The sequence below is a fragment of the Cydia strobilella genome, chromosome 20, assembly GCF_947568885.1.
Source record: "Cydia strobilella chromosome 20, ilCydStro3.1, whole genome shotgun sequence".
NCBI lineage: Eukaryota > Metazoa > Arthropoda > Insecta > Lepidoptera > Tortricidae > Cydia > Cydia strobilella.
In genome coordinates this window covers 3,129,120-3,145,213 of record NC_086060.1, presented here as the reverse complement: position 1 = coordinate 3,145,213, position 16,094 = coordinate 3,129,120, and the positions used below count along the sequence as shown (strand labels likewise).

Here is a 16,094-nt window from a genome sequence, read left to right as displayed (position 1 = left end):
AGAACGAGCAGAAGCGCTCTATAATAGGGGGTAATACTGCAATGTTCTGCCGCCAGTCAGCAGGACTAACACGTAGTGTAAATATATTGTTTTCTCCAGTTTTCTCTATGACATTGACGCAAGAGGACAGTCATAACTCAATGATCAAGTGTCTCTAAAGAAAACCGAAGGGCAGGTTCGCAGATCTCAACTGCGAAAGACGAAAGCGCGTAAAGTCAACTACCTTAAGGTGACATTAGAATGGCGCCTGCAGCAGCGTTAATGCGTCAATCCGTTGCAGCTGCGGAGAACAAAAATGTCACTGACAAATTTCTCGGTAAACTTAAGAACTGGCTCATTCAAGAATGTTTTTACTCTGTTGAAGAATATTTCGATTACTTTAGACATCAAACTTGAGATTTTATGATATAATTAGTTATTGAATCTGTATTGTAGTTATGACATATTGGTAATATAATTGTAATTTTGACATTTTAGTAATACGCTAGATTTAAGAGCACTAGAATATTAGTTGTAAGTACTCTAAATGCGTACCGTTGCATGCTTTCTTTTAATATTTGGGTACTTTAAATTTTGCATGCCTGTTTCTGGTGGAATGTGTGTGACCACGATATATTTTTTATAACATCTATTATACCACATTTTTAAGCAAAAAAATAAAAAATAAAAATATTCTATATTCTATTCTATTCTATAAATTAAAGGATGGATTGAACGTTTTAATCGCGACAGAAATGTGGTAATGTTATCAACCTAATTTATTAAGGAAACTGACAGTCAAATTGCCGTTGCTGCTGCAACGCTGCAGCAGCGACGCTGTTGCAGACCTGGATCCGAAAGTCAGCTTTAAGCTCGATGGTCGACGGTAAGGTTTGCGCAGGGCAAAGGCTGAGTTCCACTTGGGTTTAATCTGACGCGCTCGAGTAACTCCACATGGTGGTTTTTTTACATTTAAAAAAATCTGTAGACGCTTTCCTGCTCGCTAAAAAAGAATTTTTTTTTTCTTCCTATCATCTAATCTTTCGATTCCAATAGGTTTCTACGACGCTCGAGTTACTACACATTTAGCGTCGTCACCTCCCCTGCTATACTGTTATAGCAGCTTTTTTAAGCAATGCCTTCGCATAGCTTATCTTACAGTGTGAGTGAGTTCTAGTATAAAGTATGGACAATTGCATCTGATTCTTAAAAATGATATTATATAATCATATTCGTAAAGGATGACTCACGTTGACCGGGCCGTGACCGGACCGGAGCTTCCGGCGCTTCGTTTTCTATGGAAAGCACCACGTGATCACCTGTCATGTCAGAAAAAGCTGCGCAGGAAGCAAAAAGATCAAATCTTTCTGTTTAAACTATTAAATAATCTAATCGAGTCGCAATATCTTATTAGCAATATTTCATATAGATGTCCTAATTCCCGAACTAGATCAAAAACTTTATTTGCCATTCCACTCTGTCGTACAAAGTATTTCAAAAACTCATATCTAGTTAGAGCATGCTCAATGTATAATTCTAAATATTCCAATTTCGATGTGTTCAATATGAAGCTGGGTAAATTTGTTAACTTAATGAAATAAAAATAAAAAAAACCTAAAATTAGCACTTAATAACTAGTTACCTAGCATACTTATGTAAGTTTTGTATTGTGCCTTTTATTTTTTTTATTTTTTTTCTAAAGCATAAGTTTTTAGCTAAAATTCAAGTTAATAGCTTTTGGTTTGCCTGATTGCTTTGAATAATTACTTTTCTACATTTTGTATTTCATTAAGTTCCCTTTGAGCTTTTCTGCCTTAATTAATTAGTGGAAACTGTTTTGGCTTGTGTTTTATTAATATTAATTCATATTGTGTAAGATTGTAAGCTGTTTTAAAAAAAAAAAGTAAGCGCCGGAAGCTCCGGCCCGGACACGGCTCGGTCTAACGTGAGTCATCCTTAACGCTATCAATTTGTTTGGGTCTCAAAATCAGATAAAATGTGATCGATTGTAGTAATTGTGATAAAAATTAAATTAGGTACTTATTTTATCTGATTTTGACAATTAAATACGCGCTTCACTGTCGTGATTGAACGAGATTGAGATCTTTTATTGATAAAAATAAAAATAATATACATGTCACATATACAATTATACAAGATACAATTATATAAGATTATAAAGTAATATAGGGTTCCGTACCCAAAAGGTAAAAAGGGACCCTTATTCCTAAGACTCCGCTGTCTGTCTGTCTGTCTGTCAGTCTGTCTCCAGGCTCATGAACCGTGATAGCTAGACAGTTGAAATTTTCACAGATGATGTATTTCTGTTGCCGCTATAACAACATTATACTAAAAACAGAATTAAATAAATATTTAAGTAGGGCTCCCATACAACAAACGTCATTTTTTACCGTCCTTTGCGTAATGGTACGGAACCCTTCGTCCGCGAATCCGACTAGCACTTGGCCGGGTTTTTTTCTTTCGGAGCGATTATTTCCTAAAATATTAACTATTTAAAAAAAAGGGTTTTTGGAGACACATTCGTTTTGAAAGACCTGTCCAACGATAACCCACACTATGAGACAAAGTAAAAAAAAAAAAAAATAGTTTTTATTTTACCGTTCTGTCATAATACATGATTTATGTATCCATGCCAAATTGCAGCTTTCTAGCACTAGAGATCACGGAGCAAAGCCTCGGACAGACAGACATCACAGACAGACAGACATGGCGAAAGTATAAGGGTTTCTAGGTTACTACGAAACCCTAAAAACGGGTTAGACCGGTTATCATAAACAATTTACTTTCGTTTAAGTACACTTTGCTTGCGAGAATAACCCTGGTTGCTATGACAACATATAATTATATGAGGGGTTCGTTTGACCAACCGTTCAAACCAAATTGTCAGTAAATAAGAACAAAACGAACTATACTCATCCTTTTCTTTTGGGTGCTAGTACTAGTGTTTGACAAAGATAGTAGGTATAATTCTCTCTGTCTATGTTTGAAATGAGACAGTCCTTTGACAAGCATACAAGATAAGTATATAGATAGGTATAGACAATCCAATAGTATGTGCAGCCAATCGATATATAAGGAAATGTGGCACTTGTTCTAAATGCTTTTTGCTGATGGCAGCCATGCAGCTACTCATCATTTTAAGGTAAAAATATTATATTAAGTAATAGCTAGGTCTCTGTGCCTGTAATTAACATTTACTCATGTTATTGGTTTAACCTCTTGTGGAAAACATGCTGACTTGCAAAACTACAGTTCTTCTCCATTAATTATACTTTTTGTTCAACGCTGAACACACACAGCCCTCCGCGCCTCATTTTCGGTAAACGCGCGCGGCATGAAAAAGCGAGTACGTAACACTAAATATTATTTTAAAGCTATTAATTATTTCTTTGAAAATTTTAAAAAAATATAGTGCATTTTAAAGATGTCAGAAAATGTACTACTTGTAGAAATTTATATTGAATTTATTTTTTCAACGAGTTTACCAATTGCTAATTAACAAAATTTTCTCAAACTTCCTTCGTTGTTGAATACTAAATTTTTTTTTAAATAACTACCTATAGTACTTATAAATTTTTCGCTTTGTAGGGTCCTTCTTATATACATGCTTAATAAGATCACTTTTTAAAAGTTCTGTAAAAATGTATACTTTGGTTATAATATTGTTTTATATTTTACAATTTTAACTTGATTTTAAATATTTTGTTGATTTTCACTATTATCTTAAACTCATTTTAAGCAAAGTATTAACTTTATTAAAACTTGGTGGCTGTGCTAAGTCCACTTTAATAGACTTGGAAAGAGCTCAAAGGGCAGTTCTTAAGGTTTCCTTACGTAGACCCCGACGATATCCTACACATGCTCTGTATAGTGAAGCTCAAGTTTTGACAGTGAGAAAATTATTCATTTTACGTGTTACCATGCTCATGCACAGAGATACTAATAATTCATCTAACCTGACAAATATGTCACAGAAAAGAATATTCCAAGTCCCGAAACCGCGCGTTAAATCTGCCTTTGCTAAACGGTTTAAAGCATTTCTGTTTCCACACATATACAACAAATTTCTCAAAACCTGTCATATTAAAGATTGTCGGTTGTCAAGCCAAAATGCAAATCCAGGCTCTTCTGGTGTCCTGGAGTTATGACGAATGTGAAGAAATTTTAAAAGTTGTAAGGTAATAGTATTAGTAGATAGTAACTTCGGTTGGTATCTGATCCCAAGAGAACAAATTCCCTCGTAGGGCTACATTTGCTTGCTATGATTTAATGCGTGCTCACACACACATCATTCACATACACACACATACATGCACACACACACTAACCTTTGTATTTACATCTAGATTAAATTTTAAAATACCTACCTGCTATTAACTTGTGCACCTTTTTGCTTACGTAATTTAAATAAATAGATACATAGTGTAATTGGCAATATATGTATAAAAAAAAAGTTTTATGTCAAAATTGATATATTTAAGTACATATCTTTAAACTGGTAACCACGATACAGGCTTTGCCTAGTGTGGAGACCACCGTTAATCAGGCTTTAACATTTAGATTTTAAACCTTTGCTGTAAAAGATTATCCTATTGTTGTAACTTGGTTGTAACAATAACTGGAAATATTTTTTTTTTTTTTTTACTTTTATGACGTCATTTTGTTAAGTATGTAAGGGCTCCACTAGGCGAAATATTTTTAAGCCAATTATTTTAACTTTTTTTAATCACTACATATCCGTCTGTCCCTATGTATGCTTAGATACATAATGCTCTGAAATAAATTTGGCAACAAATAAATTTGATTTGACCTCTATTCTAATATCAGTCGAGATGACGTTTTATTCGAAATGAAATGTCAATTGCATACAATTTTGACAAATCTCGCTTGCTAGTTGGTATCGAACTATATGGCAATCGACCCCCACTCTAGTTTGTCTCTGAATTAAAAGAAACTACGGATGCATGACATGCGTGAAAAAAGTTTTCTTTGCCGCCATTTGCCTGATTTAACTCTAGCAAAAGCTTCGTGTAAAATGTGAGATAAAGATATTTCGGAGACGCCACCTCATAATTCATATCCGCGAATTCCGCCAGAGAGCAACTAGGTATGCCCCAATGTCGGCTGTAATATAAGGTTAGTGAATATATCATAGAAAGTTTACAATATGTGTGTAGATAAAGCAGTGTATGTAACTGTACATAATTAGGCATTAAAACACTCGTGTGATTCTATTATGTAACTCACTTCGTTTGTTACATAAACCCACACTCGAGTTTTAATGCCTTTCATTATGTAGCAGTCACATAAACTACTATTAAAATAATATTTTTGATTTCATAAATATTAATTAATACTTTTTGAGATATTGGGGAAATAAGAAATATTTCTTTTATTTTTTCCTTATTTTGTTAATAACTTTTGAATTTATTTATGTGGGAATAAATGCTTCGAATACATTTATTTAGACATCTTTGCGAATCCAACTAGGTATCACACGTATTTTTAGGAGTATAGGCAGTATCTCTTATTTTTCACCATTTTGAAAATTTTGATTATTTTTCACGATAAGGATCCTGACCGAATTTGTAGCCTATTTTTGCATTTTTTGCATTCTTGCATTGCATTTCCCAAAATGAAAGTGTTCTTTGTTTCCTGTGAAAATTTCTGAGACTTATCCAACTTTTTGGAAATTTTCCGCCACCGTAGATCTGTAGCTGCGAGTTAAAATCCTGCTCGGGCCGTACACATTCTACAATAAAAATAATTTAATATGTATTTCAGCTTAGCAGTGCTTGGCAGCAATGCCGAATCCGTCAAGAAGTTTCCTGATGATTTCATCTTTGGTGCTTCATCCTCGGCCTACCAGATAGAGGGAGCTTGGAATATAAGTGGTAAGAACAAAGTTCTGAGAGCATACCGTCAACATGAAAAATAAAAATTTTGTTACTTGCCTCTCTATCGCTCTTGCATATTAGAGCGATAGAAAACAAAATCCCCACTGATGAAGTTTAGACTCAATACAGAAGTCGCATCAGGATTAAAAAGTTGCATTTGATTATTAGCTATTTAATATTTAGATGGAATGTGTATCGCTAATTTGCTACAAGAATCTCTAAGATATAATTGAAAGATTTCTTTGACCATATAAGTACATAGCGGCCGTCGCACGGTCGCATTTTTATCACCTGTCACCATGTGATGCCTGTCACATTCTAACAAGTATGTAAGTGCGAAAGTGACAGGCATAGTGACAGGCGATAAAATGGAACCGTGCTGTCACCGCGGGGTCCTAAAAAAGATAACAATCGTAGATAGAAAACGCAAATCGAAACTTAAATAATGTATGAAAATAGTCACATGACTAGTTACGTAAGCGTAACGTCTGTCATCCCGATACATTTTTGCAAGCTTTTTGTTATTGACCCACTTCCTGACTTCCAATGAAGCTGAAAATTTGCATACATATGTAAGTTGGGCGAAAATGCTATATTATGGTACCATCGAGCAGATCTGATGATGGAGACAGGAGGTGGCCATAGGAACTCGTCTCGCCTGTCGTCGTAGCTGTATGAGATAAAACAACGAAGTCTAAGTATGTTTGGAGTTTTTAGAATTGTCTCGATGAGTATTCGTTACCTGTGGAAAGAAAAGTACAGTCAGCGATAACAGAGTTTATACCAAAAATGAAATTTTTGCCAAAAACATTACTTTTCTTTTGGTGTTGGTCAATTGTACGTATGTCTTGGTTTTGGTTAGACCCTCTGGGAACCTAAAGCAAACATCTTCAATCGTACGATAGCTCGTATCTATAGATAGCTCGGTAGTAGGCCACTGAGTTCGCCTAACGTTACCTTATTACTTAACTGCGCTTTTATAGGCAAATCAGAAAACATATGGGACTACATGATCCACAACAAGCCGACAGTGATCACAGGCGAGACCAACGGAGACATCGCATGCGATACCTACCACAAGTACGAACGGGACGTAGAGATGATGAGGGAATTAGGTCTAGATGCGTATAGATTATCTCTGTCCTGGTCCAGAATTCTCCCCACCGGCTTCTCCAACCAAATAAATCAAGAGGGAGTTGACTTCTACAACAACTACATCAACGAAATGGTCAAGTACAACATCACGCCCATGGTAGCGCTGTACAATTGGGATTTGCCTCAGAAACTCCAAGAGTTGGGAGGATTTACAAACCCCCTCATTATTGAATGGTTTGAGGATTACGCTAGAGTAGCATTCTCCTTATTTGGTGATCGTGTTAAACATTGGATAACGCTTTGTGATCCTAGGGAGATATGCTATGAAGGTTACGGTCAGACATTAAAAGCGCCTCAGCTGAATGCCACTGGTATAGGGGAGTATTTGTGCGCGAAGTACTTGGTGGTGGCTCATGCGAAAGCGTACCACGCGTACAACAACGACTTCAAGCCCAGCCAGGGCGGGGAGTGTGGAATCACGATCGGCGTTAACTATTACTCGCCATTGACGGATTCTGAGGAGGATAAGGCTGCTTCTGAACTTTTTAATCAAGCACAGGTAAGTTTTTAGTCCAAATGAGGTCTCAGATAAGCAAAGTTAGTAATCAAATAATATTGTCTTCGGTTACCGCGATAGTTACTCATGAAATAAAACTATGAAAACGGATTATATCGCGTATATTGAATTTATAATACATCCCGACGTTTCGAACTCTTTACAGCGTTCGTGGTCAACGGGTGACTCACCCGTCACCGTTTTCATAGTTTTATTTCATAAAAACAAATACCTAATTTTTTTTACATTCATTTTATTAATAAATTCAACATTGTCCTTGTCTCATCCAAGGACTTATGACGAATCTTATAAAAGTAATTTTTAATACAGTTGCTCAAAAAGTGATACTTTTCGTGGCTGTTTAGCGTGCGGAAAGTTGGTTTTCGCGAACTAGTGCTTTTTACTTTCCAATTTTTTTAAATTTATACTTGTTTCAATTCATGACTACTTATTGATGAGTGTTTATATTAGTTTCCTTTAAACGTCGTAATCAACATAAAAACCTACTGTTAATGTAAGAATACGAAAAATATGCATATTTCATATTTTATTACTTACCTCTTCATCATTATAAGTATTAACATAGAGTAACTTATACTAGAGCGGTACTGTCATAGTAAATTTTGTAACCCCAGTAAATTCACTGCCATCTGTCGACACACTTTAAAACTAAAAATGAAGATTTATAGAAATACGATAAAATGTGTTTAAATATAGATAAATATTTTTTTTTATTTGCATTAATTATTTTTATGATTTTGACCCATTTTCTTTCACTGATATGCGTTAAATTGTTAAATAACAAACGAAACCGTCAACGCCATCTATACGACTGTAGGCCAAAACTAGTAGCGCCCTCTGAACGAGAATCAAATTTTCTTGATTTTCGAGGCACGTTTTTTCCTTAGACTGTATCCATCTATTACGGAGTTATATCTATCTTTGGTATTAAACACGTTTAGTTTTTAAAGTTGAAAAACCGTTCTTAATAAGTTGTCTGAATGGAACGGAACGCTTGTCAAAGAAGAGGCGTATTTTCTTACTGCAGGAATGTTTTAAGTTTCCAAAGGCAACATTCGATATTGTTTTTATAAATATACGATACACAAATAATCATAAATAACGCAGATATGCAGATAATATTATGTAATCAAATGTTATTAATGTTGACATGTCATCGTCGATGCATTATAAATAGGTTTATTCGAAGAGATTTTATACGTATACACTAACAGTTAGTATATATGTAGGTACAAACTAAATTATCTTCACATTGCACTGGTACCAGTGAACGGAAATTTATTTATATATGCTAGTAAGTAGTAGGTCAAAAACTAGCCAAAAACGTATGACGTGATTAATGGACGCCCCCTTTTTATTGCTTGGCCTGATAAGGTCAAAAATATAAATAAATGTGGGGATCCGTTCAAGGACATATTTGGTATCATGTTCTTGTTAGGAAAAAGTATAAGAAAAAGTTTTTGACGCAAAAAAAAATCCTTTTATATGGAGGGTTGGTCGACCTGCCCCCATAGAAAAAAAAATCGCTTTAAAAAAAACCGAATTTACAGTCGACTGTACCTGTAAAATGCCATGAACAACTGCCACTTCTATAAAAATGGGTCCTGAAAAATTGTTCGAAACAATTTTAAGAGTTTAATTCTTTATCCTTTTCAGTGGGCCATATACTCCGATCCCATTTTCTCGGAGCAAGGCGGCTGGCCCAAGGAGTTCGCTGAGCGCGTTGCCGCAAAAAGCGAGGAACAGGGCTACCCCAGATCTCGTCTCCCAGAGTTCACTGAGGAAGAGATAGCCCTCGTGAAAGGCGCTTCGGACTTCATTGGTATTGGTCACTACACAGCCGCTTATGTGTACGCTTACGCTAGTGATTATGTAGCAGGTAATATCGTGCCGAGCCTGGCGGACGATACGAATGTAGGCTCGTCTCAGCCTACGGAATGGCCTACGGCAGCGTCTTCCTGGTTAAAAGTAAGTGTATAAGTATATACTGGTACTTTATATAACATTATATAATGTTAAGAGATTAAAAGCTACTAAAGAACTGTACGTTCTTGTTTCGATTAAAGCTGGATTGTTTTCTTGCACTACATCTAAGAGCTTCAGAGATAGAATCAGTTTTTAGACTTGATTGTAGTACAAAGTTGGTAAAACGAACGGTAAGTATCTCTCTTGTGAACAAGAGTGCATGTACGTACATACAACTGTATTATTGTTGCGGCGTCGTTGTTGCCACCACTCTATCTGTCAATTTCCTTGAAAAATACCTCGTAGGTTACCTCTCTTGTTTTTGTCTTATGTCTTAATATTAACTGATAAACCCTACAGCTATTTCTCGCTGTTTAGTTTTTTACGCTACCTTGTCCGTTATACAACATCATATTATTAATTTTTTTATTTGCTTTCCCTTTGCTGTTTATTTTCAGTCTTCATCTTTCTCTCTTGTTTTCAATATTTTTAGGGTTTTGTACGAAAATTTGTTCACGGAGCACTTATGGTATCACTTCGGTCTTAAGTATTAGGAGTAGAACGTTTCAAAGTGCGAAAGTTGAAACACGTGTCGCGAAATGTGTCGTAACGTAACCCTGAACCCTGAACCCGTCCAAAATAGCAGCTCGTCACAGTTTTACGCAGCTTTTAAAAACCGCGTTGATGATGAAACAGATGTTGTTACTGCGAATTCCAGCAGGCCTCAATATGTGTATTTTGCTATAAATCGGATATAAAAAAATGTGGTTTTATTTCCACACTAAATATTTCATAGGTATACTGAACACCGCGTAGTCGCTAACTAGTAGTTTGTCCAGCAGGCTTTTAGTCGAGTCTAAATACATTACATTAAATAGATTCGGGTACCTACATACTTTTTGCAAACAATAGTTTAACTCATATTTAATACTCGTAAAGTCTATTATGATTTATTCTTAAGTATACCTAATACGTTGCTAATAATATTTAATAACGCTTGCACTTTCGACGCGCAGTTCTCATGTCAATTGCAATATGTCGTAGCACGCCGACGGAGTACGCATCATCCCCGTACATAATTAGGATATATTTATTAGTATTCGACCGAAACCGGATTTTTTACCGAAACCAAAACGGAACCGTAGGTTCGCACTCGTTCTAAGCCTTTACATATGCCGAAGCGGATGGTTCCGATATTGATCTCAAAATAGCATCATATTTCAAGTTACTAAATACGCACCCTGGTGACTCATGGCATGATATTATCGTTAAAAAAATTAACGCGTTGTGCCGGTGACACACTTGCACTAATAATTGCTCAAACTCGGACGGCCTTGAGCAACATTCGACATAAGAAAATGGTTAATGATTTGTTATATGTATTGTTACCTATGTCATTACTACGGTCAAGCGCTACACACATTTTACTTGCTTAATTCGGAATCTAAAATCCTAAATCGTAAAGGTCTAACCCCATTTATTGGTAAGAGTAAAGTTTATTAGGATCCTAGGTAGGATGCCAGTTGGGACGACTGACCCCAGCTCGTACCAATTGAGTTCCTAGAAACTTACTTGTGTAGGAAATATCATTTGATATTTACCTACCCATCGCTTTTCGGTGAAGTAAAACATCGTACAGTAATGCAGCTGCAGTTGGCATCAGAACGCGCGTCACCTTTAGGAAACCCGACTAGTTTCAATAAGGCTAAGTTTCCCGTCTGGGTTGGAAGGTCAGGGGCCCATTTCTCGAACGGTATTAGTCTAATATTATTAGTGTGTTGCCATGGTAACCCAGTGTACAGTGTGTCTGCATATCAGTAATGATTTTATCTCAAGGTAAATAATAAGCGAGTAGATACCACTAAAAACCATTAACTTAAGGATACAGGAGAGTCAGGAACCTTGCTGTGTGTAAAAGTGTAACCCCCTTTTAAAAAATCTTATCAAGACGTTGTTCAACAGTGGGCGCCCCGCAGCTTATACAACACCTTAAATGAAGTACACAATAGATACAACAGCTCAGTCATATACGTGTCGGACAATGGATGGTCCACAACCGGCGGTCTTGAGGATGACGTTCGCATCAGTTACTACAGAGCCATGCTAAACGACCTGCTGGATGTGCTGGATGAGGGAGTCGTGCAGATAAAAGGATTCATAGCCTTCGGTTTCATGGACACTTTTGAGTGGACGGCAGGATTCTCGTAAGTAATATACAGACATCGCATGAAATAAAACAAGTTTTCATTTAGGAAGGAGAAAATTATGTTGCTCATAGGAAATTGTAATGAATTACCGAGAAACTTTAAATTTAAGCGCCACTTGCAGCATCCCACTAACCCGGGGTTAAGGGCAAGTGGCCCTTAGTCAAACTTTATGTCAAAACATCAGTAATTATCTGTAGAGAGAAGGGATTGTTACTTCTATCCTTTCTGGACACTTCGTCCTATTTTGCTGCTAAAAGTGACAGAGAAAAAACTTATATATTTTTCTGTCCTTTTCAGCAGGCGATCTGAAAAAAGGTTGATGTAATAACAATAACTCCTAGAGCAGAGGGCCTGCCGCGAACACCGAAGTTCATTTCTCTCTGCCACTCTAATTACGCCTTAATTGGAGTAAAAGAGAACGATGCCCGCAATTTGCGAACTTCGATGTTCGCGGAGAACCTTCAGATATCGTGCGAGTCGTGAAAGTTTGCAACTCAGAAATCTAACTGGTGAACTGCGATCAACACTGGTATTCATAATAGTCATAATACTTAACAAACCTGACACTGGCGATATATTTAACTTATTATTGTTTCAACAGAGAGCGCTTTGGTCTGTACGAGGTGGACTTCGAATCGGACGAGAGGACGCGAACTGCTCGCAAATCCGCGCTGGTCGCCAAACACATCATCGCCAACAGAGTGGTCGACGCTGACTACGAGCCAGAAAACCTCAATATCACCATAGATGAAGGACATTGATGACAACTGACTACGTCGAAGGAATAAATAAATGCATTCATTAGATAAATTTGTTTTAATTATTACCTACCTACCTATAAAGTGCGTTCGCGTTAATAATGCAGAAAAATCATCATTGTCCGCCGGAATAGCGATGCTCGTATGTTCGTAACCGATCAAACCGTTCCTAATTCGACAGTAGGTAAACTTTTATCTGGTCACTGTGAACTTTTGTCTTTCTAATTAGGAACGGTTTGATTAGTTACGGTCGTGGCTAGGCAGTCGAAAAATTATGATTTTACTGCATTCTTAACGCGGACGACAGTTAGTGTACTTAGTAGTACAGCTACTACCTCGAACACCTTGTAAAAAGACTCAGTCATCAAGGCGTCGTGAATAGTCAAGTCAGTGATCATGACATAGGATCACGAGAATCAGCAGAAGCGCTCTATAATAGGGGGTATTACTGCAATGTTCTGCCGCCAGTCAGCAGCACTAACACGTATTGTAAACCATATGTTTTCTTTATGACATTGATGCAAGAGGACAGTCATAACTCAATAATCAAGTGTCTCTAAAGAAAACCGAAGGTCAGGTTCGCAGATCTCAACTGCGAAAGACGAAAGCGCGTAAAGTCAACTACCTTAAGGTGACATTAGAATGGCGCCTGCAGCAGCGTTAATGCGGCAATCCGTTGCAGCTGTGGAGAACAAAATATCACATCCAGAGAGGAAAATAGCGAAAACGTTTGTATGGAAAAAAACCACAAATCTTTCCCCTTAATACATTGCATTAAAAACGTCAAAAATATACAAATACAAGAAAGACAACAGTAACAACTGCCTAAATGATGGGCCTGTGTTCAGTATGTACAGTCAGCAAAGTTATTAGCTTGGCACCCCTGCATACAAATTTCATGGGTTACTAATGATTTACCAAAAAGAAATTGCCAAAATTTCAGATCCCAAAAATTTTTTCCCAAAATTTCATTTGCCAAATAAAGATTTGCCAATATTATTTTTCCCAAAAAAATGTTACGTTAACGTTTTATTTAGTTTAAGAATGTTAAGGCAATGAATCACTTACCAAGTAGTGTTTTCACCAATTTACATTAAGTAAAATGTTTCAGTTGGCAAAACATATTTTGAGAAGGCAGCAATCTCAAGCCTAAGGTCCAATTATGAAGGGGTTTTTTTGCAAGGGTGTTTTTTCCACTTGGGGCAAATTCTAAACAGGTAAATGGGTGTGTAATGAAACAATTTGTTTATGTGTAATGTTTACTATACTCTACTTTTCTGTGGGGTCATAACAAGTAATTTGACTAAATGTTTATTGTGTAATATTTTTTTGCCTTAATAAAACATTTAGCAAATGACCAAATGCTTAAATGTTAATTTTCGTAGTAATATTCTGCTTAAAGAAAATTTGACCAAATGAAAATATGCGTATTGTAAACTTGCCAAAGATAGCATTGACAAATAAAACATTTGCTAAAATTTGTTTGGGTAATGAAATTTGACCAAATTCTTTTTGGGAAAACGGCAGGATCCCAAATTTCATCTTAATCGGTTCCGCTGGTATGAAACGGTAACAGACATACTTTCTCATTTAAAATACCTATTAGTAAGGATAACGTCTTCTAATTGCCTAAAATTCTTATTTGTGACAGGAAGTTTTAGTGCCAAGCTACCGAGGTTCGTGTTCCTCTCTCACTCTCACTGAGCGTGCTCAGGACCGCGGATATCATGTTTTTGAATTAAAATTTGTTGTAAGTTTTGACAAGCTACAGGGCGTACTGATTATCAGTATTTAAACCGAGGCGAGTAACATGTTGACATTGGGGTATAACGTGTACAAATATATAGATTAAAGTGGAATTCATATTCCTCCAAGTTTCCTATTAAGAGAATATCCCCTGAAAGGGTATAAGCGGTAAATCTGGATTTAGCAATTATTTTCTATAACAAGATGTATTTTTTTCTTATAATCGAGGACTGTACACGAACAAGTATTGAATTTAATAATTAAGCTTTAATGTTACCTTACACCATATTTTCATAGAGAACGTAGATTTAGAGTAAAACGCAAATTTCTCCAGGATGGTACACATTTTCCAAGATGGCTGCGATTCCTCGAGGTCTCCAAATGTCAAATAGATATGAAAAAGCTAAAACCGGTCAATTCGTATTCTGAAGACCGCGAGGAACACATCCATACCAGTTTTAGGTATTTAGAAGAGATATCGATGACTTTTCTTAAAACAGGCCGGTTTTTTTTTATTTTTATACCACGGTTTCCGCCAATCGTTGTATTTATTTGATTAGCATAATTGTATTATAATATTATATTTACACAGATGTCTGATTAATATTCAACCTCTTTCAAGGATATGTGTTAAGACTACATTATAAATATAATACTTTTTTAAGTACTAAAATGCCAATTATTTTAAGTTTTTATTCCACTGATTTTTGGCTCATAATCCTAGATATTAAACACGCGTGCTTTTTCGGTATATTATAACACTCGTGCTTTTTCATTATATTATCCGACTGAGTTAAGACGGTAACTGATTGCTAATAATATGCATGGAAACGGAGCCTTCTTAAATTTGTCGAGTATATATATTACAACACAGACTGGGTACGCGGCAAGAGCCCCGTGCTCGCGAGCCGGGTCTCTCGCCCGCCCGCCCGCGCCCGCGGCAGGCGAGAGCGGCGCACGCCAGTATGACAGGTGCAACACGCAACACTGTTTTAACTATTACATGCTGATTAATATGAAAGTTTCTTTTTTTTATCGCAAGTGTGTTGAAAAACGTCGTATGAAACGCGTGTGCATTGGTCATTACACACATCGGCTTTCTTATTGCACGCTCGCCTACAGCTCGCGCGCACAATATCGCCTCATGTGTAATGACCAATCCCATCCCAATCCCAGTCTACCATTCAAAATAACTGTATAAACCATGTTGGACCATGCCAAACACGAGCATTTACATGCTGGAAAAGACTAGACTAATTAAGTGGACTTATTAAGCATTTTTTTTAATTTGATACCTCTTATACTTTAGATTTAGATGTTATTCATATCTAAAAAAAACCCCGATTTGGTCACTCACTCACTCACTGATCAACCTTTAGGGTACTTCCGGAAATCCTAGGAAGCTGAAATTTGGTATTTAAGATAGTCTGAGTACACAAACAACAGAAAAATTCAAAAACTTGAGGAGGTGGAATTTTGTATGGGGAATTAATAACCGCTGAACCGATTTAGTTGAAATTTGGTATGTAGATAATTTTTGTGATGGGGTTTCTCGTATATAATAGTTTCAACCTCAAAATCACCCCATCAATCATCTAAAGGGGTGGAAAAGAGCGTTAAGGGGAAAAGGGGGTTAAAGTTTGTATTTGGAATCAGTAAAAAACAGATTGTGTAAAGGATGCCTACAGATACGTATTTCAGGATTTTTAATAGTAAATTACCCAACCCTTTAAATTAGGGGATGAAAAAAATGAGGGTAACTTACAAAAAGAACTATTGTACAATAAAAAATAATTAATTTTGAATCAACTTTTCACCTTACGTCCATGTGACGGTAGCGAAACGGCCA

General features: G+C 36.4%; 1 protein-coding gene across 1 annotated transcript; it reads left to right on the top strand.

The window, feature by feature from the left end:
• The first annotated feature begins 3,119 nt into the window (after positions 1–3,119).
• Positions 3,120–12,504, top strand: LOC134750508 (myrosinase 1-like). Its single transcript, XM_063685695.1, has 6 exons — positions 3,120–3,142; positions 5,785–5,894; positions 6,881–7,551; positions 9,226–9,537; positions 11,497–11,738; positions 12,343–12,504. The coding sequence occupies exons 1-6, from the start codon at positions 3,120–3,122 to the stop codon at positions 12,500–12,502; spliced, it is 1,518 nt and encodes a 505-aa protein (XP_063541765.1). The 3' UTR covers positions 12,503–12,504.
• The last annotated feature ends 3,590 nt before the right edge of the window (positions 12,505–16,094 follow it).